This window comes from Salvelinus fontinalis, chromosome 36 (assembly GCF_029448725.1).
Source record: "Salvelinus fontinalis isolate EN_2023a chromosome 36, ASM2944872v1, whole genome shotgun sequence".
NCBI lineage: Eukaryota > Metazoa > Chordata > Actinopteri > Salmoniformes > Salmonidae > Salvelinus > Salvelinus fontinalis.
This window is the reverse complement of record NC_074700.1, coordinates 6,395,563-6,421,069: the sequence shown is the minus strand read 5'-3', so window position 1 is coordinate 6,421,069 and position 25,507 is coordinate 6,395,563. Positions and strand designations below refer to the sequence as shown.

The 25,507-nt window shown below is 43.4% G+C and overlaps 1 protein-coding gene across 1 annotated transcript; it reads right to left on the bottom strand.

Annotated features, from left to right (window-relative positions):
- Window positions 1-200: 200 nt before the first annotated feature.
- LOC129835098 (glycogen phosphorylase, muscle form-like) lies at window positions 201-24,792 on the bottom strand. Its single transcript, XM_055900486.1, has 20 exons — window positions 24,294-24,792; window positions 10,477-10,578; window positions 10,021-10,099; window positions 9,770-9,873; window positions 9,411-9,542; window positions 9,211-9,322; window positions 7,448-7,530; window positions 7,191-7,334; window positions 6,868-6,960; window positions 6,370-6,516; window positions 3,973-4,136; window positions 3,747-3,861; window positions 3,540-3,641; window positions 3,297-3,444; window positions 3,155-3,213; window positions 2,772-2,913; window positions 2,341-2,548; window positions 1,889-2,023; window positions 1,709-1,775; window positions 201-1,498 (listed from the first exon to the last, which is right to left on the bottom strand). Exons 1-20 carry the CDS (start codon window positions 24,534-24,536, stop codon window positions 1,346-1,348), a joined length of 2,532 nt encoding a protein of 843 aa, XP_055756461.1. The 5' UTR covers window positions 24,537-24,792; the 3' UTR covers window positions 201-1,345.
- Window positions 24,793-25,507: the final 715 nt, after the last annotated feature.

Below are 25,507 nucleotides of genomic sequence, written 5' to 3'. Positions count from 1 at the left end.
TAGTTAGCTTGTTTGTGAGTTGTGTGTACTTCACTTTGGCTTTGTTTGCAATTTTATAGTCCTGCTGTAGCTCCGTCATATGATCTTTACCTCATTTCCGCGGTGTAATTTGCTCCGTTTTTATTCATAGACACAAAAATGTAGACAAAAAGTGATGAGAGAATGTAGCTATTTTGGAATGTAACAAAATATCACAACAATTATTGTAACTTTGTCTCCTTTATTGACGATTGTTTCACATTAACAAGAGAATGCAGGGTTTTGAAGCTTTCAGTGCTTTTCAGACTCTAAAGGAAGATAAACATTAATAAACTAATGGAAAGTGCAATTTACATCAACCCTACACACTCAATTACTAGTATAATCTTAACTTTAAGTCCAAGACTTCCAAACACTGAAAAATACTATTGTACCAGAAATTGTTATTCATTTTAACATAAAAAACGAGCTGCTTACGTGAGCAGTCAAGGTGGTCATGGGCTCACTTTGGGCCGTACAACTACACACACAGCTTAGTTAAGGCAGCTTTATAGTCAATCATAGAGGTATTAGGCAGAGAAGGTGGAGGAGAGAAGGCTTAGTTTGTTGCACTAAATGAAGGATCATAATTTGCACTGGAACAACGTTTTGAGGATATACTGATGGGATCATGCTAAACAAAACACAGCTTATAGCAGAAAGCATTTTTGTAATAAGCATTGTGTGGGGGCAAGCCTAGTCCATTGAACCTGATTCGTTATTTGGTGCAGATATGAATAAAGAGGTGGTCATTGGCAGGCCAACGCTGTAGTGTAGAATCACAGTGTCTATGTGAGAAGAACGTGCATATTTTCAATACTGTATTATGATAAGCCACTCTAATGTTAACCCTACTCAACCTTGGAAGACATGGTTTTGGTACCATTACACAGTGTTGAGGTTTCCAGCTACTTGTTGACCCCAATGACTGTTAAAGGGTGTATTCTCTGGCCAAATTGTCTTAAACGATGGTGAACAGTGTTACTGATGTTGCACAGCCATGCATTGAGAAAGTGAATGCTGATTTTTATTCAGCCCATTGAAAATGAATACCGAACGTTGAGGTTAAAAGTGGTATCAGGTTATTGGCCATCACATAGCTGGACAGGGGGTTGCTATAGTCAATCATTAACTAATACTGACCACAATTAAATAACACAATGAAAAGGTACTAATTATAGGGGGGATTTCAGGTTTCTAAACCATTTCTCAAGTTAACATTTCTTTTTTTGTGGAATAGCCAGAGGTAAAGGCAGAAGTTGGGGGCTGTGGGAAAAACAGAGGTTGGGAATGTGGACAAGCCTGAGGCTGGTTTTCGGGCTGGGGCTTATTGGCGAGGATCATCTGGGGCAGGGATCCTTTCCAGGCTGGGCTCCATGCCCCAGATCTCCCGGGCGTACTGGGAGATGGTGCGGTCGCTAGAGAATTTACCACAACCGGCGATGTTGTGGATCACCATCTTGGTCCATTCTTTGGGGTTCTGTTGGGATGGATTGGAAGAGAGGGGAATTAAAACCATTGCAGAAAGAAGGAATACTGTTATGTTATGTATGTGGAAAAACTCTTAGAATTGACAGGGGAATAGTCAAGTCACCTTTTATTTACAGTGCATTTAAACAGGTCTTAACACACTTTACAAAAAAAGAAAGAAATTAAGAAAAAATAAAATGATAGTCTATGAAGAACTGACCTTGTAGAGAGCACTGACTTTGTCCTGACATTTGATGTAGGCTTCGTAGTCAGCGAACACCTTGAATCTGCAACACAAACATCATGCTTGGTTAGACATTGTGTGGCTGCGTGTGTATCAGTTGAGTACAGTGTGTCAGCATTTGGGTATTCTTTCGGTGACTCAGCTTTTTCCCCCCACCTGTCATGATGCAGTAGCATGTTGACAATGTCCTTGAAGAGGTCATGTTGGTCGGGGCTGAAGTATCCACCAGCGATCTGGTCCATGGCCTGCTTCAGCTCAGGAATGCGATTGTAGTAATCCATGGCATCATATCTGGAAGATGGATAAATTAATAAAGAAGAGGATACATTTATAAAGAAGATAAAACATATTTTTTCCATTATGTCATTTTTCCACCTATCATCATTTCCAAGTCATCCCCCCCCAAAAAATCTGCTTCCGTTCCATCCTTCACCATTCCAAACGTCTTGGCTTCTCCACCAAACTTGACCAAGTAAGCATCCTTCAATGTCATCCAAAAGTTCTCTCCATAGCCATCATCCAATGCCAATATTTTTGTCTTCTCCACCATCACTAACCAGAACCTCTTTGTCCATCCATCCACCCACTCACACCCCCCACTGTCTTACCCGCTCTTGTCCATGGCGTCCGCGTCATCCACCCTCATACCAAAGATGAAGAGGTTCTCCTCCCCGGCCTCCTCAGCCATCTCTACGTTGGCTCCGTCCATTGTGCCGATGGTGAGCGCTCCGTTCAGCATGAACTTCATGTTGCCAGTTCCAGACGCCTCTGTGCCAGCTGTGGAGATCTGCTCAGATAGATCGGACGCAGGGATGACTGGGTAGAGAGAGAAAGAGAGATGGGGGGGAAGAGAGAGGGACAGCGATAAACAGAAATAGAGAGATGAGACCAGGCAGAGAAAGATGTGTCTTAGAACCTTTAACAAAATTTGACGGCGCTAGCTAGCGCAAAGTCTGAAACGAAGAAGGAAGACGTGGAGGGTTACTTAGCTCCTATGGGCGCATAAAGAAAGAAACCAACAGGTATGTGACTTTTTTACTTTTCTCGGCCAGAGTGACCTTGTAGTTCTCCAGGAAGATGACTTTGAGACGGTCGCCCACCACCTCGTCCTGGTTGACAATATCTCCAATGGCCGTGATCAGCCTGATGATCAGCTTAGCAGTGTGGTAACCAGGGGCAGCCTGGGAAAAATTGAGAAAAACATATGGAAGCACATGGATGCCAAAATCTCATACAGCTCAAAAGATTAGCCTGGTCCCAGATCTGTTTGTGTTGTATTAAACTATAGTCACTGTCTCCATAGGAGTTGGCAAGACAGTTCAAACAGATGTAGGACCAGGCTAACAAAATATATCTATGACTAAGACTTTTACAATACACTGTGTATCCTTGTTATGTAACCACACTTTAATTGCTACTCACCTTTCCTCCAATCATGATAGTCCTGGGGGTCCAATTCTTGTTGGGCTCCTTCTTGATGCCTGATTGAAAAAGAAGACAGGTGAACTTGGTTTACTGAATAATGTCTCTCAGTAGAGCTGTGAAAGAATGGAGTACAACTCACGGTTGTAGAGAGTGATGATGTGCAGGCAGTTGAGCAGCTGCCTCTTGTACTCGTGGATCCTCTTGACTTGAACGTCGAACATGGAGTTGGGGTTGATCTTCACCCTGTAGTGCTCCTCGAGATAGGCAGAAAACTTCAGCTTGTTCTCCTACAGATAGAAACAGGTGTTAGGAGGAGTCATCGTCTCCGACTGAGACGTTGACTGAAATGACAACATATGAAAAGAGACTGTTGTGTTCTGACCTGTTTGATCTTGGCGACGTCCCGAATCAAAGAGTCGTCATCCACAAACTCCAGCAAATTCTTCAGTTGGTCCAGATCGCGGATGTAATCCTCACCGATCCTCTGCACATTCAAACATTCAGAAATACCCATGTTTAGAAGAATTCTATCAAACACTACTGTCAAAGCCACTCTTACTTCGCTTCGGCTGTATACTCCGCCACATACCTCTGCAATGACTTCAGCCAGTCCAGGATTGCACATGACCAGCCAGCGTCGGGGTGTGATGCCATTGGTCTTGTTCTGGAACTTGTGGGGGTCCACCTCGTAGAAGTCCTTGAACCTGTGGACACAATGAACGAATGATCAAATGCCCCTCTACATCTCATTGACCAATGGGATAGCAAAGTACAGTATAGCTAACGCCAAAATAAAACAACGTTTTTTTTTGTACAGAGTGGCCTTGATGATGTCCGAGTGGATGCGGGCCACTCCGTTGACGGCGTGGGAGCCCACGATGCACAGGTGGGCCATGTTGATCTTCTTCTGGTCGCCCTCCTCCACCAGGGACATGCGGCGCAGACGGTCATCGTCCCCGGGGTAAAGGTTAGCAATGCGCTGAGGGAGGAGGGACAAAGGATTTTACAGTAGTTGTACGGCCCTTCCTGTTTTGATCACGTTAGCGAGAGATGCTAGCACATAAAATGTTGAGGCATGTTTTGGACTGTATCTAACTTTTAAATCCCTCTAAAAGGCTCTGCAGACGGTACGTCGGATTGAGTCTTTCATCACGTCACACAGTGTGGTGTTCCCAAATTAGATCTTGATGTCAACATGGACAGATTGTACAATCTACTCCAGTTCTGTCGTCACATTCTGTGATTGGCTTGCAAGGCTACATCAGCTGACATAGGCTCCATCAACTGCAATTGTTTATTTGATCTGCACGTGTGCCAGCACCAGCGGCACAAGCCTCACTCTATGCTTATGTGCGAGTGAAGTGAGTTCGGAACAACAAAGTATGCATTTTAGAAATAGTTTTCATGTACAAATATACACTATATATACATAAGTATGTAGACGCCCCTTCAAATTAGTGGATTTGGCTATTTCAGCCACACCCGTTGCTGACAGGTGTATAAAATTAAGCACAAAGACATGCAATCTCCATAGACAAACAGTGGCAGTAGAATGGCCCTTACCGAAGAGCTTAGTGACTGAGTGACCGTCATAGCATGCCACCTTTCCAACAAGTCAGTTTGTCAAATTTCTGCCCTGCTAGAGCTGCCCCGGTCAACTGTAAGTGCTTTTATTGTAAAGTGGAAATGTCTAGCTCACAGAACGGGACCGCCGAGTGCTGAAGCACGTAGAACGTTAAAAAAATGTGATCTCCGTTGTAACACTCACTACTGACTTACAAACTGCATCTGGAAGCAACGTCAGCACAAGAACAGTTCGGTCGGGAGCTTCATGAAATGGGTTTCCATGGCCGAGCAGCCACACACAAGCCTAAGATCACCATGCGCAATGTCAGGCGTCGGCTGGAGTGGTGTAAAGCTCGCCGCCATTGAACTCTGGAGCAGTGTAAACGCATTCTCTGGATTGATGAATCACGCTTACCCACCTGGCAGTCCGATGGAGAAATCTGGGTTTGGCGGATGCCGGGATAACGCTACCTGTCCGAATGCATAGTGCCAACAGAAAAGTTTAGTGGAGGAGGAATAATGGTCTGGGGCTGTTTTTCATGGTTCGGGCTATGCCCCTTCGTTCCAGTGAAGGGAAATCTTAACGCTACAGCATAAAATGACATTCTAGACGATTCTGTGCTTCTACATTTGTGGTAACAGTTTGGGGAAGGCCCTTTCCTGTTTCAGCATGACAATGCCCCCGTGCACAACGTGAGGTCCCTACAGAAATGGTTTGTCGAGATCGTTGTGGAAGAATTTGACAGGCCTGCACAGAGCCCCTGACCTCAACCTCATAGAACACCTTTCTGAGGATTCGGAACTCTGACTGTGAGCCAGGCCTCATCGCCCAACATCAGTTCCCAACCTCACTATTCTCTTGTGGCTGAATGGAAGCAAGTGTCTGCAACAATGTTCCAACATCTAGTGGAAAGCCTTCCCAGGAGAGTGGAGGCTGTTATAGCAGCAAAGGGGAGACCAACTCCATATTAATGCCCATGACTTTCGAATGAGATCTTCGACGAGCAGGTGCCTGCATTCTTTTGGTGTCCGAACTCAGAATTAAATAGGCTGCCCCAAAAGAACATGGTCGCTGAACATTTATTTTGATTGCTGATTTTGTACACTTATCAAAATCCCACCAGGTAGCCTGATTTCAGATGTATCACACAAACTAGATTATACGGGACATCACTCTTCTTTCAAAGCATGAAAATGTTTAAAACAAACTGTTATATTAATCTGCCTATTCACAATGATCGTCAGGTGCCTTGTGGCTTAGGTCAGTCACCAGGATCGTCTCGTAACATCACCCACACTATACGATAAAGGCTCAACATTTCAGACACTGACACAACTTTGTTGGAGCCTACGACCACACGTAATGGTACTTAATTGGCAAACCTAGACCCTGTCACACTGAATGAGCCAAGATGTCCGACAATCGTTTACGACCTAAGAATTTGCCACTGATGTGGACATTTTGTCTGAGACTGCAAAATCATGGCATAGGACGGCTAAAATCGTACAGTCTGGTGGTTTTAAGATCCATGCCTTTATTATTTGACCCACACTGTAATATGGAGTAATCATTTGGATGTCTCTCTCACTCTCTCTTTCTTTCTCCCACTCCACCCCCCTCCCTCCCGCCCTCTTCCTCTCTCTACCTCCAGGTGGCGTCGGTTGATCTCGAAGATGATCTCCAGGTGTCTGGGCAGAAGGTTTTGGAACAGGTCGATGGGCCAGCGCTCCAGGGCCTCAGGCAAGACTGTATGGTTGGTGTAGGCACATGTACGCGTAACGATGTCCCAGGCCTGAGAGAGGGGGAAAACACAAAGATGCATGTAGAAGGAAATTGTCTTAGTGAATGTTTGGTCAATCAATTTAGGGGCATCGGAGAGGAAGAGGCTAAGCAAGAGGTTTCACTCTTGCCAAAATCTGTCCAAAATAAGCCCAATGTGTTTCTATTGGCTTATTTTAGACCTAAGCTTGTGACCTGCCTTCCCGCCTTTGGGACAACGACTCCCACTGTTAGGGCAGAGACATGAGCATCTCGTCATTATATAAAGATCTCTGGGAGCATTCCCCTTTTTGTGGTGCGTATTCTTTACACTTCTATTTTTTTGTGCAACACTTTTGCTTAAGCAGGGGGACCAGCACTATACCTTCTCCCATGTCTGGTGCTCCGTGTCCAACAGGATCCTCATCAGCTCAGGGATGGCCATGGCAGGGTGGGTGTCGTTCAGCTGGATGGCCACCTACAATATAGGCAAGAGAGAGGACATCAGCACAAATAGATACAATGCAGTTAGGCAAGGAAACTTTTGCATATAGTCTCACACTCCGCCACACACACTTGTGTCTTTGGCATAGTACCGTAGAGTGGTCAATGAACAAAGACATTTAGAGAGTGTATGGTGCTTTGATACATATCGTCCGGTTACAACATAGTCTAGGACGCTAAGGATTTCTATTGTATCTAGCTTACCTTGTCAGGTAGGGTGGACAGGTCCACACGCACAACCTCGGTGGAGCCAAACTTGGAGGACTTGAAGCGACGGACGATGTCCTGCAGAGTGGCTGCCACCACAAAGTACTCCTGCTTCAGACGAAGCTCCTTGCCCTCGAAGAACTGGGGTCAAACACAGATCCACAGTCCATCACACTTGGTTATTATGAATTCCTCATAACAGTGCATTGCTGGCTGGTTAAATAAAGGTTACATAAACACTGGGTTCTACTCACGTTGTCATTAGGGTAGAGGACACGGGAGATGTTCTCAGCCAAGTTCCTGTCCAGCACAGCCTGAATGTAGCCACCAACATTGACTGTAGAACGGAATAAAAACTTCTGGCCACATCATCCATTTAAAATGCCTTGCACTATACTGTTTTTCCCAGCTCCAATCCTGACAATCTGACTGGTGAATTAGATGACTGACAATATAATTACAAAGGTTGTAAAGATGTTAACTTCTTATGGCTGGGGGCAGTATTGAGTAGCTTGGATGAATAAGGTGCCCAGAGGTGCCCAGAGTAAACGGCCTGCTACTCAGCCCCAGTTGCTAATATATGCATATTATTAGTATATTTGGATAGAAAACACTCTGAAGTTTCTAAAACTCTTTGAATGATGTCTGTGAGTATAACAGAACTCATATGGCAGGCAAAAACCTGTGAAAAAATCCAAATGGGAAGTGGGAAATCTGAGGTTGGTCATTTTTCAACTCATTCCCTATTGAAGATACAGTGGGATATGGTTCATGTTGCACTTCTTAAGGCCTCCACTATATGTCAATAGTCTATAGAACCTTGTTTGATGCTTCTACTGTGAAGTGGGGCCGAATGAGAGGGGAATGAGTCAGAGGTCTGGCAGAATGCTTTGAGCTTGTGACGCTCGTTCACGTGAGAGCGAGCTCTGTTCCATTTGCTTTTCCGAAGACAAAGGAATTTTCCGGTTGGAACATTATTGAAGATTTATGTTAAAAATGTCCTAAAGATTGATTCTATACATCGTTTGACATGTTTCTACGGACTGTAACAGAACTTTTTGACATTTCGTCTGCTCCTAGTGAACGCGCTTTGTGACTTTGGATTTGTTTACAAAACGCGTTAATAAAAGTAGCTATTTGGACATAAATGATGGACATTATCGAACAAAACAAACATGTATTGTGGAGCTGGGAGTCCTGGGAGTGCATTCTGATGAAGATCATCAAAGGTAAGTGAATATTTATCATGTTATTTCTGACTTCTGTTGACTGCACAATATGGCGGATATCTTTTTGGCTGGTTTGGGCTCTGAGCGCCGTACTCAGATTATTGCATGGTTTGCTTTTTCCGTAAATATTTTTTGAAATCTGACACAGCGGTTGCATTAAAGAGAATGGATCTAAAATTCCATGTATAACACTTGTATCTTTGATCAACGTTTATTATTAGTATTTCTGGAAATTGATGTGGCTCTCTGCAAAATCACCGGATGTTTTTGGAACTACTGAACATAACGTGCCAATGTATACTGAGATTTTTTTATATAAATATGAACTTTACCGAACAAAACATGTATTTTGTAACATATACATGTATTGTGTAACATGAAGTCCTATGAGTGTCATATGATGAAGATCATCAAAGGTTAGTGACTAATTGTATCACTATTTCTGCTTTTTGTGACTCCTGTCTTTGGCTGGAAAAATGGCTGCGTTTTTCTGTGACTTGGCGGTGACCTAACATAATCGTTTGTGGTGCTTTCGCCATAAAGCCTTTTTTGAAATCGGACACTGTGGTGGGATTAACAACAAGATTACCTTTAAAATGGTACAAGATACTTGTATGTTTGAAGAATTTTAATTATGAGATTTCTGTTGTTTGAATTTGGCGCCCTGCACTTTCACTGGCTGTTGTCATATCGATCCGCAGCCATAAGAAGTTTTAAGTACTGCATAATTGAATCAGCAGGTTCAAGCAGTAAACCAGACAAGCCCAAACAGTCCAGAAGTAACTCACAGTCTTTCAGGTTGAAATCACATGGGGCCTTGGCAGACCACAGTCTCATGGTGTTCACAACGTTGTTCCTGTAGCCAGGGACCGGGGTGTCATAAGGAAGGGCCAACACTACCTGTCAACATAGCAGGGTCATGTAATGTTTAGTTACGTCGGCAATGGTGACACTTTCTATGTGGTATCCTTTCTATGTGGCCTCTCACCTGTGTGTCAACCCATTTCACCCCTTCGGGGGTGTGCTCCACTCTGCCATAGAAGTGGACCGGTCGCATGTACTCAGGGCGGGCCTTCTCCCAGGGGTTGCCGTAGCGCAGCCAATCATCAGCCTCCTCCACCTGTGAAGAAATGTCAGTCACTACAATGAACTATGAGTTGATTATTCTGATTACACAGCATCATGACTCTACTGTGAGTAGATGACAAAAATGTGAGAATGTGAGAAATGATTCATCAAATAAGTGGACCATCTAAAACACATGACTCCAACAAGCACTGGAAAGTACCATATACACTCACAGACATGTACATAAATATGGTCAACTTTGCCAGTCAGTCAAACTACCTGCCAGCCATTGACTATTTTCTGGTTGAAGATGCCAAACTCATAGCGGATGCCGTAGCCGTAAGCTGCCAGCCCCAGAGACGCCATGGAATCTAGGAAGCAGGCTGAGAGCACAGGTGGGGAAGGAGAGATGAGGTGAGGGTTGTCCTGACCACTGACTGAGCATCACTGTCATTGGCTACACGATTTCTGCAGGGAAGAACCAGTGAGGTAGACTAATCGAGAGCCAAGGAGTAGGAGGAGAAACTCACCGGCGAGCCGTCCAAGACCACCATTTCCCAGGCCGGCATCCTCCTCAATGTCCTGCAGCTCCTCCATGTCCAGACCCAACTGTTGAAGACGAAGATACATTGTTCAGATTTATAGTACTTTATTAGCCATTATACATTTTAGGACGGAGGGAGGATGGGAGCTACATTAGTGTAATAAGTCAAGCTTTAGCATCTGAATACAAGGGGATGGGGGCACTGTTCAATCTCAGAGTAGGGACATGTACCTGAAATTATTATATAAATCAGAAAGTATTCTTGAATCTTACATGAAGTGTGAAAAAAAAGCACTCATTGCCAGTGTCATTAATGTTCAATGTGCCAGTTTCATACCCTCCACAGTGTATGTCACAGACAAGGTACTAGGTTGAGGTAACTATGATGGGACACTTATGGTCCAGAAGGGTCCTATGGCCCTAAGGCCTATCCGTCAGTCACCTGATAGGTGGCCTCATCACAGGCATTCTCCAGTGCCAGGTTCACCATGGTATTCTGCAGGGTGCGCCCCATGTAGAACTCCAGGGACAGGTAGTACACACGCTGGAGAGGAACAACAGAGGAAGGTACATCAAGGAAAGCTAATGCAATACAGTACAGTGCAGAATATCCTCTACATTCAACACACCTTCAGCCATCGAACAGTAATGTGCCCCCATGTGGTTGCCCTGAGAAATGCAACATCTCTGCCTCTCCTATTCTCCTAGAGAGGCAGCAGCTGTAGCCAAGAGGGGAGAGCCGGTGCTGCCAAAAACAGCAGTGCTATACTTTTTACATCATATTCTCATTCAGATTCCAATTCATGTATGGGGTATGTAACTCACACTGAAGCGATGCAATGAAATTATAATGAAATCAAGTACATTTTTGTCACATGCACCAAATACAACAGGTGTAGACTTTACCGTGAATTGCTTACGTATGAGCCCATTCCCAACAATGTCGAGTTAGAAAGTAAGAAAAGATGAGCAAATAAGAAGAAATATGGAAATAGTAACACAATTTAAAAAACAATAATGAGGCTATATACAAGGAGTTTCTATTGTTTTATTTATTTAACCTTTTTTTAACCAGGAAAAGCCCATTGAGACCCGGAGTCTCTTTTTCAAGGGAGACCTGGCCAAGAAGGCAGCAACAATCAACAACTGTTGGTGGTGAAGGAGACCAGACTACAGAGGTAAAGAGGAAGTTTACTCAAAAGGCCTTTGTAGATGAACACGTACAAATGTAGCTTTCTGTGCATATGAAGTGAGGTCCAACCTACCATTTGGTACAATGTGCAATGGTGGGTGAGTGACTTGGCATTTGTAATAAAGCGCAAGGACGCATGATAAACAGAGTCCAGTCTCTGTAAGGAGTACCAGAACACAGTCAATGTGCAGGGGTATGAGGTAGTTGAGGTAATTTGTACATGTAGGTAGGGGTAAAAGTGACTAGGCAATCAGGACAGATAATAAACAGAGTAGCAGCAGCCTATGTGAAGAGTGTGAAATTGTGTCTGTGTGTGAGTGTTTGTGTGAGCGTATATAGTGTGTGAGTGTAGTATGTGTGAGTGTGTTGGTAGAGTCCAGTAAGTGTGCAAGAATGTCAGTGCAAAAAAAGGGGGACAATGCAAATAGTCTGTGTAGCCATTTGGTTAACTGTTCAGCCGTCTTATGGCTTGGGGGTAGAATCTGTTCGGGAGCTTTTTGGTCCCAGATTTGGTGCCCTCGTACCACTTGTCGTGCGGTAGCAGAGAGAACAGTCTATGACTTGAGTGGCTGGAGTCTTTGACAATTTTTAGGGCCTTCCTCTGACTCCACCTGCTTTAGAGGTCCTGGATGGCAAGGAGCTCGGCCCCAGTGATGTACCGAGCCGTACGCACTACCCTCTGTTGCTCCTTGCGGTGTCAAGCAGTTGCTATTCCAAGTGGGGTTGCAGCCAGTCAAGGTGCTCTCAATGGGCATGGTTACATGCACATAATAATGCAGTTATTGTGGATAGTCAGGTTAATATAATAGTTAGTTTAAAATGTTTACATGCTTTGCAAGAACGATTTCCCTAATAATCCTGTTTTCATGGACACATCTGATGGGACTTGTGTCAATGCAGAAAATCGGGCACTCAAAATAAACGTTCTACCACAGTGACCATGTTATTTTTGCGAAGACTATTTGATTCTGAGTTGGGACATATGAAGTGTGTATGTGAAAACGATGTATAAGATGCATACTTAACGTTTTTCATAACTCACTTCACTCGCACATAAGACGGAAGCTTACGCTACCCGGGACTGGCCTGGCACATGCGCAGATCAAATACAAATCTTTTCAACCTCCTGAGAGGGAAGAGGTGTTGTCGTTCCCTCTTCACGACTGTGTTGGTGTGTTTGGACCATGATAGGTCCTTAGTAATGTGCAAACCGAGGAACTTGAAGCGCTTGACCTTCTCCACTACAGCCCTGTCGATGTGAATGTGGGCTTGCTCTGCCCTCCTTTTCTCCATTTCCTGTAGTCCACGAGTAGCTCCTTTGTCTTGCTGACGTTGAGGGAGATCTTATTGTCCTGGCACCACACTGCCAGGTCTCTGACCTCCCTGTAGGCTGTCTCATCATCGTCAGTGATCAGTCCTACCACTGTCGTGTCTTAATGATGGTGTTGGAGTCGTGCACAAACACGCAGTCGTGGGTGAACAGGGAGTACAGGAGCGGACTAAGCATGCACTCCGGAGTGGCCCCGTGTTGAGGGTCAGTGTGGTGGATGTGTTGTTGTCTACCCTCACCACCCGGGAGCGGCCCATCAGGAAGTCCAGGATCCAGTGTCAGAGGGAGAGTGATGAGTGATGAGCTTGGAGGGCACTATGGAGTTGAATGCTGAGCTTGGCGTAAATGAACAGCATTCTAACATAGGTGTTCCTTTTGTCCAGGTGAGAAAGGGCAGTGTGGAAGGCAATAGAGATTGCGTCATCTGTGGATTTGATGGGGCGGTATGCGAATTGAAGTGGGTCCAGTGTATGGGATGATGGTGTTGATGTGAGCCATGACCAGCATTTCAAAGCATTATATTTTTAGAGATGTGAGTGCTAAAGGGCGATAGTCATTTAGGCATGTTACCTTGACATTTTTGGGCACAGGGACTATGGTGGTCTTCTTGGAACATGTAGCTATTACAGACTGGGTCAGGGAGAGGTTGAAAATGTCAATGAAGACACTTGCCAGCTGGTCAGCACATGCTCTGAGTACCCGTCCTGGTAATCCGTCTGGCCCTGCGGCCTTGTGAATGTTAACTTGTTTAAAGGTCTTACTCACATAAACTACGGAGAGCGTGATCACACAGTTCTGTGGAACAGCTCGAAATGAGCATAAAAGGCATTGACACTTTGTCTGTTTGATGGTTTGTTGGAGGGCGTATCGGGATTTCTTATAAGCGTCCAGATTAGTGTCCTGGTCTGTGAAATCGTCAGCCCTAGCCTTTAGCTCAGTGCGGTTGTTGCCTGTAATCCAGGGCTTCTGGTTGGGATATGAACGTACGGTCACTGTGGGGACGACGTCTTCGAGGCACTTAATAATGAAGCCCGGAACATATTCCAGTCTGTGCTAGCAAAACAGTCCTGTAGGTTAGCCTCTGCTTCATCGGACCACTACCGTATCGAGAGCGTCACTGGTACTTCCTGTTTGAGATATGGTCACATTTGCTAAATGGAGGGCGAGGGAGAGCTTTGTAAGCATCTCTGTGTGTGGAGTAAAGGTGAACTAGAGGTTTTTTGCCTCTAGTTGCAAATGCCTCTTCGCTTCATTATTTCTAAGGTCAATACTTAAAAAAAAAAAATACCTTTATTTAACTAGGCAAGTCAGTTAAGAACAAATTCTTATTTTCAATGACGGCCAAGGAACAGTGGGTTAACTGCCTTGTTCAGGGGCAGAACGACAGATGTATACCTTGTCAGCTCGGGGATTCAATCTTGCAACCTTTCGGTTGCTAGTCCAACGCTCTAACCACTAGGCTACCCTGCCGCCCCACTTAAGTGATAATGCCCTCGAAGCCGGTGTTTGGAGGATATATTGGCACGGGTGTTGTTAGGCCCGAGAAGAAGTTGAGGGCCGGCAAACCGTGCCAATATATCCTCCAAACACCGGCTTTGAGGGCATTATCACTTTTATACAATGGGTTACCCAAGGCGGCTGGTCGTTCTTTCTATCGGTTCGGTTGCCAGAGATGCAACCCAGTCGTTCAGTCTTTTTGCTCTGTATCTATGGACGCGACCAGTCGTTCATTTCAAATGTTCCATTGCCATACTGGCTGGCATCATTCTTATCCCTTGCTTGCTAGCTAGCCAATTACGGCTAACTTACAGTCACGTCAAAGCAGCCAGAATAACAGCTAAGGGGCTGCATTTGCATTTGTTTAAGCTGTTTTCTAGTGACATTTATTTGGATAAATCCATAACAATGAGCTAATGAGGTACGATTTTGCCTGACATAGAAAGTGTGCTCACTCGTCAGGACACTGTTGTTCAGAGGAACAACTATGTAGTGCCTTGCGGTCGGAGGCAGAGCAATTGCCGTACCAGGCAGCGATGCAACCAATCAGGATGCTCTCGATGTTGCAGCTGTAGAACCTTTTGAGTATCTCAGGACCCATGCCACATCTTTTTAGTTTCCTGACGGGGAATAGGCTTTGTTGTGTCCTGTATATATCTATAAAAATTATGCCAGCTGAGTCATGATTTTGACTGAGAAATGCTGGGTACCTGTCTGTCTGTCTCGTCCCGACACATACTTTACTATGGGACAGCTGAAAATCGAATTTGAATACTGAAACAATGCTGCAAATGTCAGAGAGACAGACAGCAAGCTTTATACAAATCTCTGCTGTTGAAAATGAAATATTATTCTAAAATAAATGTGAGATGCTTTTGAGACAGTGGATTTCACAGTCAGATGGAACAGAGTAAATAGGCATTTTAACGTCATAAATTTAGCCTGTGATAACTTGTGGAATAGACACCGGCTGTAATGCGGTTTTAACCAATCAGCATTCAGGATTAGACTCACCCGTTGTATAAAGTGCCACAACATAATTGATCAGGATGGTGTGTTTGATATCCTAAATGAAAAGCTAGGAGGGAACGACACCCGAGACTTCGATTGACCTGTGACATTTCAAATGGGGTTTTCCGACAATAGGAGGGCATGCAAATTAGGACATGGAAAACAGAGCTCCCTACTGTCCCATTGAGTGTGACCATGATAAAGTGACAAAGGCATCTAGTCCCTTGTTAAAAATAGTCACATTAAGTGGTCCCTTCTAAAAGGTTAGAGCGACTAGGGAGGGAGATGCCAATCATTGGTGGAGATGGGGTTACATAAACACTCTAAATAACAGGATGGCTACTATTACTAATAGCAGTGTCACTACTATTACTACAGATATGAATGCATTAGTAAACATGAGGACTTTGGGAAGAATGGATTGATTATGAGAAATTATTATTATTATAAGAAATGGAACGAATACCAAAAATGTAATTGAACTCTTGATGACCAGGGGTTATGAACTAAGGATTAGTGTAAACAAATTGTTATTTATATTTCTTACGGGGCATGGAGGTATTGGTCCAATATGTTCTCGGGGTCTTCATTTGATCACCCTGTTGCAGGAGACCTGCTTATGTCGATTATGACTTTACGCCGGTTAATATAAACAGAGAACGGTGTTTATATGACTAGTAATGCCATAGTCAGGCCTACTGCATGGCCGTGCACAGACCTTTTCAGGGTGCAGGTGCTCAAAATGAAAAAAGAGCACAACCCCTCCTTTTTTTTGACTGATAGTTTTTTATCTTAAATGCTCTTCGATTTTTAAATAATAACTTTAATAAATGTAATATTCATAATATTCTAACTCGTGATAAATGTCAGGCTGGCATGTTTGGATATTTTAGTATATTGTGGTCTGTGTTGCTGCTGCCCTGACACACATGTCCAACTCCCGACTGGAGGGATGGAGTTGAGTCGGAGGGGTCATTGACGCAGCCGATCCTCTCTCTTTCTGCCTCTCTCTGCTGCGTGTATCAGCCAACCAGACCCGAATATTGATGATGTAAATCAAGTGTATTCAAGTGTTAATCAAATGTTTTGCTGCTGTTGCAGTACTGTTGATATTTAAACTAGGTAGCTAGCTACACACTCGACCGGTGACCACATCTCAAACTTGGATACCGGACAGCTGCAAAGTGTGCGCAGCCAGGTAGTTCAAGATTGACGTCTATCCATGTCCTAAGGACGTCGGGAAATGCCTTCAAAACCGGCCACTGGGGCAATAGTGAGCGCTATTACCATCAAGTAGGCTTGGGTTTTGTTAGGGTGTTGTGGACGGGGGTGGTCCCATGACTCTGGATCAGAAGGTTGTGTGTTTGATCCCCATCGTGCAAGCTGGTTTTTGGTTTTAACCCTATCCCAAAACGTAACCCTTACCTTAACCATTCGGAATGAGTGCCTAAACTTACGAGCAGCAGGAGCAACAAAAACACTTCGAAATTTGACGTTTGGAGCAACTGCAAATAAAAAAAAGTTTGGAAGACGTGGATGAACATCTAACTCTGCCATGAGACTGAGAGCTTGTTTTGTGCGTGCGAACTCTGTACGGGCCAGAACAACAGGCGCAACAAACGGACTGGGTGGGGGTAGAGGGTGGCGAACTTGACGATGTCATGACGACTTGCGGGCAATGGTTTCAGAACAATGCCAAAAACTGTATTCAAAAATAAAATTATACCACCACCCAAAAGGGCACTTGGCGAGTGGGATGGCAAAGGACCAAGTGGGAGGCACAGGTAGACCCCTATCTGTGCACGTGCCTGGCCTACTGCCATAAGTAGTTTAAACTCATTGATCAGTTTTCTTGATGCTACATGTAGTTTTTCAATTTTTTGCAACTTTTGTGCACTTGTTTTTTATGCGAATTAAGGCCTGCTTTTGAGTTAATACTGCTTGCGTGTTTGCCTAGTAACTTTATCTACTCCATTGTTTAGGTGATGGTGCCGGAGGGGAAGGCTGCCATCTTACTGGCTCTTAGCCAACCATGCTATCCTGTTTGTTTTTTCGCGTTGTTCGTAACTTGTTTTGTCCATCATGTTGCTGCTAACGTCTCTTATGACTGAAAAAGAGCTTCTGGACATCAGCACTGCGATTGCTCACCTCAAACTGTATGAAGAGTTCTTCTTCAATGAGTCGGACGGGAGAGATATAACACAAACTCCCCAGATCGCTGTTATTCGCTGAAGAAGGAAACTGAGATTTTGCGGAAAGAGATCAGGGTGCCTTGTGAGGATCAGGCGACGAGTGGCTAATCTGCCTTTGCCTTCCGTCCTGCTAGCTAACGTTCAATCGCTGGGGGAAAAAATTGGGAAGAACTGAAAGCATGTTTATCCAACCAACGGGACATGGCTGAACGCCGACATGAATAACATACAGCTGGCGGGTTATACACTCTATCGGCAGGACAGAACAGCAGCCTCTGGTAAGACACAGGGTGGGGGCCTATGCATTTATGTAAACAACAGCTGGTGCACAATATCTAAGGACGTCTCAAGGTTTTGCTCGCCTGAGGTAGAGTAGCTCATGATAAGCTGTAGACCACACTATCTGTATTTTTCGTAGCTGTCAACATACCACCACAGACTGAGGGTGGCACTAAAACCGCACTCAATGAGCTGTATACCGACAAAAGCAAACAGGAAAATGCTCATCCAGAGGCGGCGCTCCTAGTGGCCGGGGACTTTAATGCAGGGAAACTTAAATCAGTTTTACTTAATTTCTATCAGCATGTTAAATGTGCAACCAGAGGGGGAAAAAAATCTAGACCACCTTTACTCCACACACAGAGACGTGTACAAAGCTGTCTCTGTCTGAGTCTGTAATACCAACATGTTTCAAGCAGACCACCATAGTCCCTGTGCCCCAAAACACTAAGGTAACCTGCCTAAATGACTACCAACCCATGGCACTCACGTCTGTAGCCATGAAAGGCTTTGAAAGGCTGGTCATGGCTCACATCAACACCATTATCCCAGAAACCCTAGACCCACTCCATTTTGCATACCCCAACAGATCCACAGATGATGCAATCTCTATTGCACACACTGCCCTTTCACACCTGGACAAAAGGAATGCCTATGTGAGAATGCTATTCATTGACTACAGCTCAGCGTTAAACACCATAGCTCCCTCAAATCTCATCACTAAGCTAAGGACCCTGGGACTAAACACCTCCCTCTGCAACTGGATCTTGAACTTCCTGACGGACCGCCCCCAGGTGGTAAGGGTAGGTAACAACATATCCGCCACGCGGATCCTCAACACGGTGGCCCCTCAGGGGTGCGTGCTCAGTCCCCTCCTGTACTCCCTGTTCACTCATGACTGCAAGGCCAGGCATGACTCCAACACCATCATTGTTTGCTGATGACACAACAGTGGTTGGCCTGATCACCGACAACGATGAGACAGCCTATAGGGAAGAGGTCAGAGACTTGACTGTGGTGCCAGGACAACAACTTCTCCCTCAACGTGATCAAGACAAAGGAGATGATTGTGGACTACAGGAAAAGGAGGACCGAGCACGCCCCCATTCTCATCGACGGGCTGTAGTGGAGCAGGTTGAGAGCTTCAAGTTCCTTGGCGTTCACATCACCAACAAACGAACATGGTCCAAGCAAACCAAGACAGTCGTGAAGAGAGCACGACAAAACCTATTCTCCCTCAGGAGACTGAAAAGATTTGGCATGGGTCCTCAGATCCTCAAAAGGTTATGAAGCTACACCATCGAGAGCATCCTGACGGGTTGCATCACTGCCTGGTATGGCAACTGCTCAGCCTCCGACCGCATGTACATATTACCTCAATTACCTCAACACCGGTGCCCCCGCACATTGACTTTGTACCGGTACCCCCTTGTACATAGCCCCGCTATTGTTATTTATGGCTGCTCTTTAATTATTTGTTATTCGTATCTCTTACTTTTTTTTGTTGCTTTTTTCTTAAAACTGCATTGTTGGTTAAGGGCTTGTAAGTAAGCATTTCACTGTAAGGTCTGTTGTATTCGGCGCATGTGACAAATAAAATTTGATTTAATGCCAACTCCACATACAGTATAATGCTACACTAATAGCCACTGCCAATTTAGCCTGCTCTAACTTTGGCCTATCACGCCAAGTAATTGCATCCCACTTTTCAAATTCATATTGTTATCTTGTTGCTATATTTGCATAGCTTCTTTCATGTAAACGTATTTAGCATATTGCTATTGATTAACAATTTCTTTGTGGACTTTGATGTGTGCTTGGGGTTATGGTCTTGCTGGAAGATCCACATGCGGCCAACATTCCGCCTCCTGGCAGAGGCAGCAGCGTTGATGCTGTTGACCTTAACAAGGCCCCCACGACCAGTGGAAGCAGAAAAGCCCCATAACATCAAAGATCCACCACCATATTTTACAGTAGGTATGCATGAGCAAAATCAAAACCCATAACTACCTGCAAATATGGTGACGGACCTTTGATGTTATGGGGCTATTTTGCTTCCACTGGTCCTAGGAGCGTCTGCTAAATGACAAATGTTATGCAGTAGTAATGTTTAGAAATCTTCAGAGGAAGTGAACCTGCCTCCTGTTTAGACAGCTGCTTGTTTTGTTTCAGATCTTGGAGGGGGATGAGGTGGTGGACTGTGTGACAGTGGAGCCCTACATGCTGGGGGACTTTGTGAAGCTCACAAACAACACTAAAGTGGACTAAACTCAAGTTTACAAGAGGTTTAAGGCCTCAGAATACGGCATAGACTTCGGATATCAGGAGGAGGATACTTGGCCGCAAGTGGATCTTCCAGCGAGACAATAACCCCAAGCACACATCAAATTCCACAAAGAAATTGTTAAGTCTCCGGACTTGAAACCCATTGAAAACCTGTGGTTCGAATGGAAGAGAGCTGTACATAAGCGCAGACAAACTATATCAAGGATCTGGGAGATTCTGTATGGAGGAATGGTCTAAGATCCCTCCCAATGTGTCCAATGTGTTCTCCAACTCATAAGATATTTTAGAAAAAGGCCCAGCGCCATTATCCTCGCATGGTGAGGTATTGAAAGGTATTGAAAAGAGGGGTGTCAATCATTTTGACCCCTACATTTGAGAAAAAAAGTATTACTTGTTAAACAAAATTGCTTTCTCTGAGCAATTGTATTAGTTTAAAATAATATAATTTCCCAATTTTTTGGAACATAAAATATAGCTAATCTTTATTTTTTTTATTTTTTTTTATTTAACTTGGCAAGTCAGTTAAGAACAAATTCTTATTTACAATGACGGCCTACACCTACGCCTTAATCAAGGTTGTCAATAATTTTGTACACACAGTGCTTTCAGAAAGTATTCTTACCCCTTGACTTTTTCCACATTTTGTTGTGTTACAGCCTGATTTTAAAATTGATTAAATTGAGATTTTGTGTCACTGGCCTACACACAATACCCCATAATGTCATTATGTTTTTAGAAATGTTTACAAATTAGTAAAACATGTATATCTGAAATGTCTTGAGTCAATAAGTATTCAACCCCTTTGTTATGGAAAGCCTAAATAAGTTCAGGAGTAAAAATTTGCTTAACAAGTCACATAATAGTGTATTCGAAAAGTGTTCAGACACCTTGACCTTTTCACATTTTGTTACATGACAGCCTTATTCTAAAAGGATGAAATAGTTTTTTCCTCACCAATATACACACAATGCCCCATAATGACAAAGCAAAACCAGCATTTTAGAAATGTTTGCAAAAAAAAACAAGTCATGAGGTCAGAGAATTTGTCCATAGAGCTCCAAGACATGACTGTATCGAGACATGACTGTGTCGAGGCACAGATCTGGGGAAGGGTGCCAACTTTTTTTGCAGCATTGAAGGTCCCCAAGAACACATTGGCCTTCATCATTCTTAAATGGAATAAGTTTGGAACCACCATGACTGTTCCTAGAGCTAGCTTCTCAGCCAAACTGAGCAATCGGGGGAGAAGGGCCGTGGTCAGGGAGGTGACCAAGTACCCGATGGTCACTCTGACAGAGCTCCAGAGTGCCTCAGTGGTGATGGGAGGATCTTCCAGAAGGACAACCATCTCTGCAACACTCCACCAATCAGGCCTTTATGGCAGAATGGCAAGACAGAAGCCACTTGAAAAAACAGATTCTCTGGTCTGATGAAACCAAGATTGAACTCTTTGGCCTGAATGCCAAGCGTCACATCTGGAGGAAACTTGGCACTATCCCTACGGTGAAGCATGGGGGTGGCAGCGTCATGCTGTGGATATGTTGTTCAGCAGCAGGGACTGGGAGACTAATCAGGATCGAGGGAAAAATGAACGGAGCAAAGTACAGAAATATCCTTGATGAGAACCTCCTCCGGAGCACTCAGGACCTCAGACTGGGGAGAAGGTTCACCTTCCATCAGGACAACGACCCTAAGCACACAGCCAAGACAAGGCAGGAGCGGCTTCGGGATAAGTCTCTGAATGTCCTTGAGTGGCCCAGCCAGAGCCCGGACTTGAACCCGATCGAACATCTCTGGAGAGACCTGAAAATAGCTGTGCAGCGACACTCCCCATACCACCTGACAGAGCTTGAGAGGATCTGCAGAGAAGAATGGGTGAAACTCCCCAAATACAAGTGTGCCAAGCTTGTAGCGTCATACCCAAGAAGACTTGAGGCTGTAATCACTGCCAAAGGTGCTTCAACAAAGTACTGAGTAAAGGGTCTGAATACTTATGTAAATGTGATATTTAACTTTTTTATTTGTCATTATCGGGTATTGATGAGGGGAAAAAAACTATTTAATACATTTTAGAATAAGGCTGTAAAGTAACAAAATGTGGAAAAAGTCAAGGGGTCTGAATACTTTCCAAATGCACTGCATTTCTATAGAAGAAGCCCATTTATATTCTCAGCTTCTTCACTAACTCATCAATATGCTTTTTAAAAGACAGCTTTTCATCTATCCAGATGCCCAGATTTTTGTAAGCAGGGACACGATCAATATAGACACCATCCAAAGTACATATGCTTAAATCATTAGAGTTGTTTTTATGCGCTCTAGAGAACAACATATACTTTGTTTACCTGCATTCAATACTAATTTCAGGTCAATAAAGTTTTTCTGTAATACAATGAAGACAGACTGTAGTTCAGATAGAGCCTGGTCAACTGTGGGGGCAATAGCATACCCAACAGTATTATTTGCAAGTGCAGGTTACATTTTTTTTTAATAGACAAGTCAATATTGTTAATGTAAACATTAAAAAGTTACAGGACCCAGAATCGAACCCTGCGGGACACCTTTGGTAGTGTCGAGGTAACCTGATGTAACATCATCAGTAGATACACATTGAGTTCTATTTATCAAGTCACATGCAGCCTGGTCTAGGCCAATTGAGGAATGCCTTTGAATTAGCAGTGAGTGATCAACAGTATCGAAAGCCTTTGACAGGTCAATGAAGATGACAGCACAACGTTAACTTTTATCCATACAGTTAATCATTTATAACTAGGGATGCAGCATAGATAGTGCTATGACCTGGTCTAAAACCTGTCTGATGTACAGTACATTTAGAATACACTTCAAAGATAAGAAAGATCTTAGCTGAGAAATAATCAAGAATTCAAATATTTTACCTAGGCAAGAAATTGGGCGATAATTATTTAGGGTCACCACCTTTGTGAACGGGGAGTACATGGGCCGCCATCCAAACCTTGGGGAGATATATTCGCCAGGTTAAAAATATGGGTTAATGATTCAGCAATCAAGGGGGCAGAGATCTGCAGCAAAAATTGATCAAGCATATCAGCCCCAGTGGACATCAGTCTTAAGCAAGGCTTCTAGCACATTACGGGTAGTAAATTGTTGAAATAAAAAATAAAAAAAAGATTCACTAGAATTGGACAGAGTCAATGTAACATTTATTTTTCCAATGTGTGTATGTAACTATTTTCTGGGTAGACATTAATCTGCAAATGTATGATGTTATTTTTGTGTTCAATAATACAAGATTCTCAACTAATGAACCGTATGTGATGCATTTGTTCATAACTCTTGCTCAATATTACATCCATAAAATGACTTTCTTTAAGAACATAACAAATCATATTCGATATTTTTAAAGGTTGAATTAAATAATTACTTAGTCACATTAAATAATATGCTCTGTAAGAATAAGAAAGTAATTAAATCTATTGCTACTCTTAAAGATGCACTATCCAGAAATCGCTCCGCCATTTCCTGGTTGTTGAAATTATAATAGTTAGCCTAATTTCAGTTTATGTGACAAAACAAGCAAGTATAGTGTAGAGAATCATTGTAACTTCTAAACCGCTGTGAAATATATATTCCATAAACAAAAATATTGTAGCTCGTGTACAAAACCGAAAATTAAAGACACAAAAACGTAAAAACGGGAAGCATAGAAATAGCGCACATAGAACAGATCTACAACTTCTTAGACTTGCTTTCAAAGAGAATGACAGACCTATAACTCACATTGTTATGTGAATTTGATCGGGTCGTCCAAAAAGTTACATATTGCAGCTTTAAGCATTTTAAATGTATTTGAATGTAAAACCCTGTATGCGTTTTTGTTTTTGCGTGTTTGTGATGTTTTGTGTTACAAAAATCTATACATTATTAAAAAATTTACAGATTTAAATTTAGATCCTTCAAAATGTATTGAATTTATATGATGACTTTTTTTTTTTAATAGAGTATGCGAACGTGAGTAGATTATGTTGAAAACGACAGGCGTCCATCTTGGATGCTGTCTCCGGTTTATTTATAAACTCAGTGATTAAGAATGAGATAATATACAGAAATTTACTGAATGTCTTCTCATCCAGAGATGCAACATCATTATGTAGCCTAACTGGCAAGGCGCTTTGATGGAGTGCTTAATGTAGAATGTGGCATTCCTTTACCATTTTCCCTGCATAATCACATTGAGGATGAAATAGTCTACATTCCCCTCAATTGATATTATGAGCATAACATTTATGTAATTTTAGCGTCTGAAGCGCAGAGTCTAGATTTCAGCATAATTTCACATAATGCGCAGTGATATTTCCCCGGGAAAGCCACCCCCTCCCCACTTTCCCCGGAGTCTGACAGCGGCGCAGGCCTACGTGCCGAAGCCTGCAATATGTACGGAAGATTGCGATGGGACGGGAACACTGTGTCACTGCGGCAACTCGACCGCTTACCTTGGGGTCTTTCTCGTAGTAGTGCTGCTGCGTCCTGATCCATCGGCCAACCAGATGGTCGCGCACGGTGTTGGCCAAGGCGAAATAGTAGTCCCTTTTGGTCGCCACATTTCGGTCCTTTACGAGCGTAAAGTGGAGATGGCGATTAAAATTAGTCTTTAGGTCTGAAACATTTTCCACTCCTGCAAGCCCTCGCACCGATATCTGCTTTCTCTTCTCCTGGTCTGTCAGTGGCTTAGGCATCTTGGTAAATGCGTATTTTCTATTGTACGACTGTAGATCCGAATGGCAAATATCGACCTAGGGTGGGGAGAGATGGCAAGTAACGAACTGCGTTATGCCTATGCTTGTCACAGTGTTTGCCCTGCCTCCCTCTGACCAGTGGGGTTTCCACTCGATAGCACAGCCACAAAGTCTATATCGTAACGCTTCAAGAAAACACAAATGGGCTTTCTGGTCTTACGTTAAGGTTAGGCATAATGTTAGCAGTGTGGTTAGGTTAAAAATCCGATTTTAAGAAGATAATTGTAGAAATGGGCGGGGTTTATGACTTTATGGCCGTGGTAATTTGGGACGACCGTCAAGTGGTGGACTGCTCTGGCATTATTCTATCACACCGCCAGTCCCGGCACCAACCGCTCAAATGTTGTATCCCATCAGAACCCAAAAATATTGTCTCGTTTTACTCCAATGTTTGTAAACAATGTATATGTAAACAACCACTTTATAGCCACAAAACAAAGCTAGAATCTTTAATTGAAACAATAACATAACACCCCGCCTCTGTTTTGGTAAAAAGCTGAGGGATGGGTCTGGAGAAATGTAGCCACTATCAAATTCATAGACAAAGCCATGGACGCAAGGACTGCCCATCCATGATATCAAAAATATAGTTTTAACCATGTTTTGAGTCTATACAGTTTTTGTTTGTATTTACATTGTTTACAAATATGGGAGTAAAACAAGCTAATATCTTGAGCTCTGGTGCGGTATGACGGTTGAACTAAGCTCATGAGGCATTTATACATTATATTTTTCAAGAATCAATATATATCATTAAGTCCAAAAATGTATGGAGCAACTGCAGACTCCCTGTTTAAACTGTCTGTGAGCCTAGAATCACGTTCTTGGTTCTCATCATCCAAATTTGATTCGGCTCGTGTAGTAGCATTTCCCTCACACTCCTTGCTCACTTTTTACTTCTTTAGTTCAGC

Excerpts from the sequence above, each read along its gene's own strand:
- LOC129835098 (XM_055900486.1), bottom strand. The coding sequence starts at position 24,536 with ATGCCTAAGCCACTGACAGACCAGGAGAAGAGAAAGCAGATATCGGTG. Across the intron at positions 7,531-9,210 it reads TGATTTCAACCTGAAAGACT|TCAATGTTGGTGGCTACATT; the intron begins GTGAGTTACTTC and ends TCCGTTCTACAG. Across the intron at positions 6,961-7,190 it reads TGTCCACCCTACCTGACAAG|GTGGCCATCCAGCTGAACGA; the intron begins GTAAGCTAGATA and ends CCTATATTGTAG.